Raw genomic sequence first — 8,476 nt, forward strand, 5'->3', positions numbered from 1 at the left:
CAATATGATGTTTTAAAAAGAGAATTGCTCGCATCACATTTGCAGACATTATTATTACATTCTATACATATGTACTTAAGTGAATGGAACCTATTTGGAGAAAGGATACTGCTTGTTTGTTGTATATCATGCGATTGTCTGTTAAAATTGTTCTATATTGGAAACATCGTTGGAGCCATGACTCGTCTCTGTCCTCGGTATTTCCTGTAGCGCCCATGGTAGTACGAGTAGCCGCCGGCGCCCCATCGATTTCGGTAGCAGTCTTCGGCGCTGTGATTTCGAAGTCCACATACCGTGCATTTGTTTCCCTGTTGCCATCGCGATCTGTTAGTAAACGAAGCAATTTGGGGATGTTCGTTCACACTTCCTTTTCCGGACCCGTGCCTTGCTATTGGTAGTTGTTGATTTATGGCTGTAACAAGAGCACTAGTGCCTTTTGCATTGAGATGAATGCCGTCTCGATGGTAGTAATGGCGGGCTGTGTTCCCATTGCCAAATACAAACGCCTGATGACAATCAATGATGCGTGCGTTCATGTCTTCTCCAGTCCGCTTTAATAATTCATTGAGCGGAAGTACGTCAGTGTCTATGCGTGGACAAACGGTACACAAATATACTGCGTACGATTCCGATTTTCTTCTTATGTCCCGGATTAGAGATTTCACGTCATTGTAGAGCGTCGATCGAGCAGAACCGGAAGCAGCATCATTTCCCCCAGCATAAACAACGATGTTATTGTATTTCGTAGCGATTTCTCTACTCAGATTTGACTCGATTTCATGAAGTTTCTTTCCTGGGCAAGTAAGAACATCCACGTCCGTCTTCAAGCCAGACTTGTTTACCCCTTTCAAGATGGAGTCTCCTACGATTAGCGACTGTCTGGTTACTGTTTGGCTGGATCTTTGATCTTTATTTGGTGTTTTTTGTATTTCAGAAACCACTGAGGAGCTGTCATTTGTATTTTCATTATTGGAACTTTGATCTTTATTCTGCGTAGAATTAGTCTTCGGAACATTGGAAGAGCTGTTATTTGAAATTTCTTCATACGATCTTGTAGGAGATTCCATGAATTTATTTAGCGATATTTCAGATTTTGTTTGTTGCGTTAAAATTTTAGACATCTGGTTTTTAATTGATTCAGAGAAGGATTGCCATCGTTTTAGAAGCCTCTCGTTCAGGTTGCACATTTGCGTTTTAACAGATTCTGAATTAGAAGAACATCTTTCAAATTATTTTTCATGTCACTACAGCACAAAGTTTGTTGATGTTTTAAACCACATACAATATCTTTTATTTCATCGAGTTGCGTTGAGGTCTGTAGTATGTGTTCCCGCATTTCACTTTTGATCTCATTTATTTCACTTGAAATTGATTTCATAAAATCATTCAATATATCATGGATATACGAATTTGTGTCTTTATCAATTCGACGAGCATGCTTTTCTTTTCGTACTGACTGAACTGATTCATTGAGGCGACGTAATTCTTCATGGCTATCAGATTCATTTTCATTTTGATTCTCCGAAAGTTTAGATTCATTTTTGCTTATTGACATCAAAAGATTTTTGAAGGCATTGTTAACATCAATTGCTGTTGTTTTGTCATTTACTAATATATCTTCTATATTTTTTAACATAACTGGCAGGTGAATTTCCGTGAACTGATGAGCGTTTTTCCCGTTGATTAAACAAGAACTCTTTGTGTGATACAAGTTTAAAGTATAAATACTCTGTCGACCAGAACTTAGCTTGTATTGCGTTTCAACAAGATTTCCCTGTCTGTCGTGCACCGGAACTTTGCAGCATTTATACTAAAGGCCCGTCGATAATGCTATATAGTTGGCGGCTCTCGGATTGACGATAATATTAGTTAGCGGTGGCTGTGCATTTATGCATGTTATATACATTTTTGTTCAAATAAAACTAACAAAGAACAAAATAAAAAACACGTTTGTTTACAACTCCACTCTATAAAAAGGACTTTAAAATAAATATACATTGTTTTTAAAATATAACGAGTAATACTATATTTTCTTCGTTAAATAGGTTAATAACAGAATCAATATCATACATTAAAAATACTCAAAATACACTTAATTGAAGCTGTTGGTTCGATAATGCTATATACAATTGATCAGTGTATAAAAGTTAATCAAAAAGGTAACCCATATTGCGCTGGTAGGATTGTATGGCAGTGGTTGTCACTTCCAGTCATTTTCTTCAACGCTCTCGACACAGGGCCCAAACAAAAAATAAACGTTTGTCTACTGGTTAGTGCATGGTTGTAGTGTCGTTTATTTAGGCTATAGCGGTGACCGCACTGTCCTCATCCCGCACGCTCAATCCGAGTAACTTCCTAAAGGCCCGTCGATATTGCTTGTTTTTCCAAGCGTACACAAATGGGTTGACAACCGAGTTGAAAATGCCAAGGAACACGAGAAAGTTTGCAACCATCACCTTGGTCTGCGTAACTTGACCTACGTCTAGCATCGTTAGCTGAATTAAGAAGAACGGTAGCCAGGAAATGTGAAAGAACAGAACCACCATAGCTATCGACGTGTTCATCTGTTTTGCGACCTGACGTTGGCGGCTCTCGGATTGAACGATGGCCTCGGATTGGATTCGGGTCACGTGCTTATGGACAATAAGGAAAATGTTCATGTATAGCATGAACATTATAAACGCCAGCACTATCCCATGCACTAGGTTTGCGCATCTATACCATTTGTCCATCACAACCTCGTATAGACAGAACGGTGACTGGTCGTAGTCGTTGACAACAAAGAGAGGAATGGATTGAAAAATTACATCAACAGTCCAGATTAACCCGACCATAATATAGGCCACTCTTTTTGTCATTATTTCATAGTAATGTAACGGATATATTATTGCAATGTACCGGTCTAAGACTGTGCAAACCAATGAATATATCGACGCATTGCACGCGAAACTGATAACTAAATACCGTAAAAGGCAAGAATACTTGTTGGCTTCAAGTGATGGGTAGAAGAAAAACACAATCTGAAAGGGAAGAGAAGCGCCGATGATAAGGTCCGCAATGGCGAGATTGGCGATGAAAACGCCAGTAATGTCTCGTAGTCTCTCGAACTTCACGATAGCAGCGATGACTAGACTGTTTCCAACAGTAACCACAATTGATACGATGATCATCAAAGTGATCGTGATCTTTGCAAATAACGGCAAACCGTTTGACTCATGTTTTGTTTCCACAACCGACGTTGTGTTAAAAAATGAAGTCCTGTTTTCCATTCTTTGTTCATTTAAAGCTTGCTGTTTCCCATTTAATTCTGGATGTAATTGTGCTTAGATTGATTGGGTATACATCTGATTGTCGATTAATTTAAAATAACAAGTTTGCACTGAATATAACAGAGTCTTGTTCCGAAAATAATATCACCATTCTCGAATATTATGGTCCAATACAATTTTTCCAACTTTCATTAGCATGACACGAAGCCGTTCGATGTTATTGAAAGGAATTATAATTCATCGACTTCGTAAAACAAATATTTCCTCGTGCATACATCCTTTCCGGTGCTTATTGACAAAAGTCTGATTTAAATCAGTGTCGATAGTTTTTGTGGCGTTTGATAACCCCAGCTGTTTGCTTTTACCTATCACATTACGAGCGATGTCAGTGCTGTCATGCCCTTTAATCACGATTTCCAATTTCTTCTCATCAATAACCTCGCCCATAGATGCGCGCGCACACTTGTCAGCTTCGGGCGCAGTAAAACTGTTTCAGACTGACGCATCAGACAAATACGGAATATATCTTAATAATTGGTAACTAATTCAGCTACTCTATGTTTCCAATATTAGTGGATTGCATTACAAAAAATACTATATATAAAATAACGGATTATTTCTTCAATGTTAAGTTGATGAGATCACACAAAACGATGATAGGGGCTATCTTATCAGGGATGTTACGACCCACTAAATAGAATATTATTTAACAAAAATTAAATATATTTATGATCATGTAACATACAAGAATTACTGAAGTTTACTCAACATAGAGTTTTATGCTTAGTTATTTTACTTTTTCAAAAGTGCAATGCAACTTAACCCATGTATGCCTTGTGGACTCTCCCATCCTTCTAAATTGGATCAAATTATTTCCAAAATTAGGGATGTGTAGTATACTGGTTTCTATATTTAGAATATTTCTTACAGAAATTCATGCGGCGTTCCGTCTGGGTCTACGCTGTTTGCCAAGGCCTTTTTTCTAGACGCTAGGCATAAATGGGTTAAATTTGATAACGGTATTTTAAAGAATGTTATATAGTATGAATAGTAGTCATATACAACTATAACGACAATATTTTTGCAATACGTAGCTAGTTGTTTTTTTCCATTTTTCACTCCGCTAAATGTTGGTGTGTTGATTTTTTATACACACGGTGCCAAATTTAACAAAAATTATTTCAAATATAAACAAAATCAAGTAAAAACAAAATATAACATATGCTTTTTTATGTTTAAGACGCATGAATACGAACATAAACATAAATAAATGAACATTGATCGACTCGAAATGTTTAACGTTGTGATAATTTAAATCGAAATCGAATTGATATATTGCTGAACAGTTGAGTCTCTTTAGTCTGTGAAGCACATTTGAAAATAAAATACAAGGTTGATTGTTTACTGTTCATGTTACGTCATAAAGCACGTTCGATAGTATGTATTTATTATCGGTACCATCGATTTTAAACCAATATTAAAGGGTCTCTTTGACCATTATGCGAGATGACATAATAACAAATGTCACGGATTCAAAACAGATTGGATGCATTATGTTTAAAAAAGCAAAAATAACTCCTACTACGTAATTCGTAAAATAAAGTATTCTTTTCGAAAAATCATAGTTTGAAATCTGAAAAAATATAGAGCGTTTGTAATTCTCTATCTTTGATCATTTAAAACGTGTGTGAATAACATGGCGTTTTTAAAACCTATATTTAAGTCTGCGGATAGTAGTGATAACGTGTTAGCGTTTACAGCCTGCAGTCGCGGGTCTGACAGTCAATTGGAAAAGGGAACATTCTAAAATATTTGTTTCCTTGATAATAATATGTTGGTAGATTTTAATAGGCTTTAGCATTTTCCTAACATGCGGACAAGTGACAAGAAAAACATCATGTCAGTTATTTTTCGAAAATGAGATTGATGTTGTTATTTTTTTTCTTTCTTATTTTGATTGTTGTGGTTATTTAAGTACTGCTTAGAACAACAACTTTTTTCAATAATATACAAACATTAATCATTTAGATTTCATAACATGACCTTAACATAATATAATTTTATTGTACCGCAAAATCTGTACAGTTGTATTTCGCATCCATGGATTGTGTGTGATTATAAGAGATAATAAAATTACTAGCATTTTCATTACGAATATCGTTCAATATATCTGACAATAAAATAATTTTTCGTCGGAAGACCAACATCAAATGGAGTTGTAAAGGAAGAAATAAACGATTTACTTTTATATGAACATGTAAAGGCGCATGTGTAATCCCATCCGTTCACAATGATTGCTACATGTAAATCGCCTAGTTCCAAATAAAATGAGACTGTGGAAATAAACGTATGAGGTACGTAGATATATCTATTATGCCTTTGTCAGGCATGAAAAAGAGCAATCACAATATAAATGCCACGCTTTGAATACGTCTTGAAGGTTAATTACTTTTATTACAATTTTATTTCAGGAACGTTTTCCAGAGAATGGCGGGAAAAACCGCTTTTATCATGTTTTAATAGAACACAATTATGATAGTTAACCTGATTATAGGGGGCAATGAGTCAACTACAGTGTTTATATCGATAATACAAACATGTTGCTGGATGAGCATACTGAAACCCTTTACTAAATTTAAAAGCCGAGATATTTTATGTTTCAGGAATCTTTTAAATAAACGGTGTAGCTCGCCCCGCATATGGATATTAAAATGATATGGATATTAAAATGACAAGCTGAATTTAAACCCAATTTTTAAAAACTGTGACCTGTTTGAGTATAACGATATTAAGCTGATTTCGACGTGGATGATCAATCATTATTGCATAAACTCTATCTATAATGCCCTCTGGCGGGGTGCAGAAACTTGGCAAAAGGAGGGCTTGAACGGGAGAAATCGTGTATTAACAATGCGATTCACGTGCCGTTCAAGCCCTGTTATGTGTTTTTCATATCCATAATCTGTTCTACGCGCAGTTACTTCCCTTCTCCAGCCTTCGACGACTTTCCAAGCATAAAAAAAAATGAGGTACTGAATAAGCACCAGTTTCCTCATGCATGCAGGGATAATGACTATTTCAATCCACTTTTCAATTTATACCATCTGCACTCTCTTAACAACAGCTTTATTGTATTGGCAACGTCATTGAAGTTAAGGTTATTTACTCAACACTTTCAAAAGACTATGCTGTAAATGTAAGTGTTTATGTACCTTCAACGTTCCTGCTGTAAATTCCAAAATAATTCCCCATTTCTTACTTTACGCGGCTGCATTTCAACTTTTCATTAATTCACTGTTTTAAACACATTTTAAATCGAAAACTGCCTATCCGAAGGTAAAGCCTCGTCATTTCGGATGATGACCGAGTGAGGCATATGTAAAACACAACCTTGAACTGTATTGAAATAATCGAATTATTTTGTCGATGTCGAATGAACAAAACATTGTTTTCAATGTTATTTAAAATTATTTTGGTATGTGTGATTTGTTTGTGCAATAATATCGAAAATACACATTTTCTCGGACATGATCATCTGCAGGGCGCTCTCAAAATCCGTTCCTGCCCTCGTGCTGCGCACTCGGGCACGAACGGGTTTTTCGAGCGCCCGCAGATGCGCACTCGGGCAGGAACGGATTTTTCGAGCGCCCGCAGATGCTCATGCCCTCGAAAACGTGTATTATCCCTATAATGAAGAGGATTTGCAGATATAACGATTGCTCAGTGCGCTTTGGTTTTTCATAAAAAGTTATTGGTTATTGAAAGTTTGACGCGTCATAGTACTTATTGAAACCAATATTTCGTGTTCCAAAATTAACGTTAGTACATTACTAAGGTGAAATAATACGAAAACACCAGAATACATCTAGATAACATTGTATTTAGACACTAAACAAAACCAAGATAAAAAAAATTCAATGGAGCAATAAATCTGACGTAACCACACTTGTAAAAGACCACATTGATTTTGTCGGAGTAAAATGAAGTAAAAAATTGTATGTTGTTGTTGTTTCTTTCCTTGAGCAATTACGCGTTTTAAAATGGAATATTGAAACAAATGCGCAAATATTTCCGCCTTCAGTCGATATATGGTTTGTGTTCGTATATAGTGTACATGCAAGCAATATAAAAAAAAACTCTCCATTCAACGATTATAAAGAGAACAGTAATAAGTATGGTATGTTTTTGCATGTTAGTTGCATAATGTTGAACACGTGAATTCGAACACATTAAAATGTGCATAGAGAAACATTCTTATATAATAATAAACCATGTATGATTCAGAAGACACGCTTAAATTCAGTCTCATTACGCCGTTTCCTTGGCTTAAGCATTCCAATCCACTCAAATAATGCCGTTATTTTGGCTTGTTTCTGGCTAACCGGGCTTCCTGGTGCCAGCAGAGAGTCAACAAGACATGCAAAGAGATCGGCTGCACTGTTTTAACTGCTCATTTATTCCGAAAATATTTATGTTGCATTTTTCTTTTAAACAACTAGCACATATCAGATTATTGCGAATGACCATTCTTGTATGACTTATTTGAACGGAAATGTAAATGACCAGACCCTACAGTCGATAATATGTTAAATTTTTCCTGCGGTTGTTTCATTTAGCCATCTTAAATGATCTTTAACTTAATTTTGAATGTGATTCAATATTGTATGTCTATCGTATTATAAGATTAAAAAAATCAAACAATAAAATGTATAGTTTTTTCAGAAAACTGAAACTTCTTTAACTAATTTACAAAATATAAAAGTGAGATATTGTATACATTGTTTTAAACCCCACATACTTCAATGCTGTTAATAAGTCATCTTCATATGATAGATTATTGTCTTGTATTATGTGTGTTATCAAACAGATCTAGGTCTACACTGAAAAATTTGTCTACACTGAAACATATCATGTAGCTTTTTTTGAGAATCAGGAAGATATCTTTTGTATGTAAATAGGTTTGTTGAACTTAACTATGGGTGCAAAATTCTCAACAAAAACAATAATAATTATACTGTAAATTGGTTACAAAAAACATGCTTTGAACGAATTCAATAGAGGTCATTCAAATTGGTTCTCGAATGCCAAGAACATGTTACACAATTTTGGAGTTTGTTATAATTTTGGAAATAGTTTTATTAGCGTGTTTATATGTAGACTTGTTAGAGGTTAATACCTCGTTGCTTGAAGGCCAGAAATCGGCCCGC

At 35.4% G+C, this 8,476-nt stretch overlaps 1 protein-coding gene across 1 annotated transcript; it reads right to left on the reverse strand.

Annotated features, from left to right (window-relative positions):
- Positions 1 to 2,297: 2,297 nt before the first annotated feature.
- Positions 2,298 to 3,269, reverse strand: LOC127840620 (alpha-1A adrenergic receptor-like). Its single transcript, XM_052369030.1, has one exon. It carries the CDS (start codon positions 3,267 to 3,269, stop codon positions 2,298 to 2,300), a length of 972 nt encoding a protein of 323 aa, XP_052224990.1.
- Positions 3,270 to 8,476: the final 5,207 nt, after the last annotated feature.

This window comes from Dreissena polymorpha, chromosome 8 (genome assembly GCF_020536995.1).
Source record: "Dreissena polymorpha isolate Duluth1 chromosome 8, UMN_Dpol_1.0, whole genome shotgun sequence".
NCBI classification, from domain to species: domain Eukaryota; kingdom Metazoa; phylum Mollusca; class Bivalvia; order Myida; family Dreissenidae; genus Dreissena; species Dreissena polymorpha.

What these genes read in the sequence shown, in the direction of transcription:
- LOC127840620 (XM_052369030.1), bottom strand. Translation starts at nt 3,269, where the DNA reads ATGGAAAACAGGACTTCATTTTTTAACACAACGTCGGTTGTGGAAACA.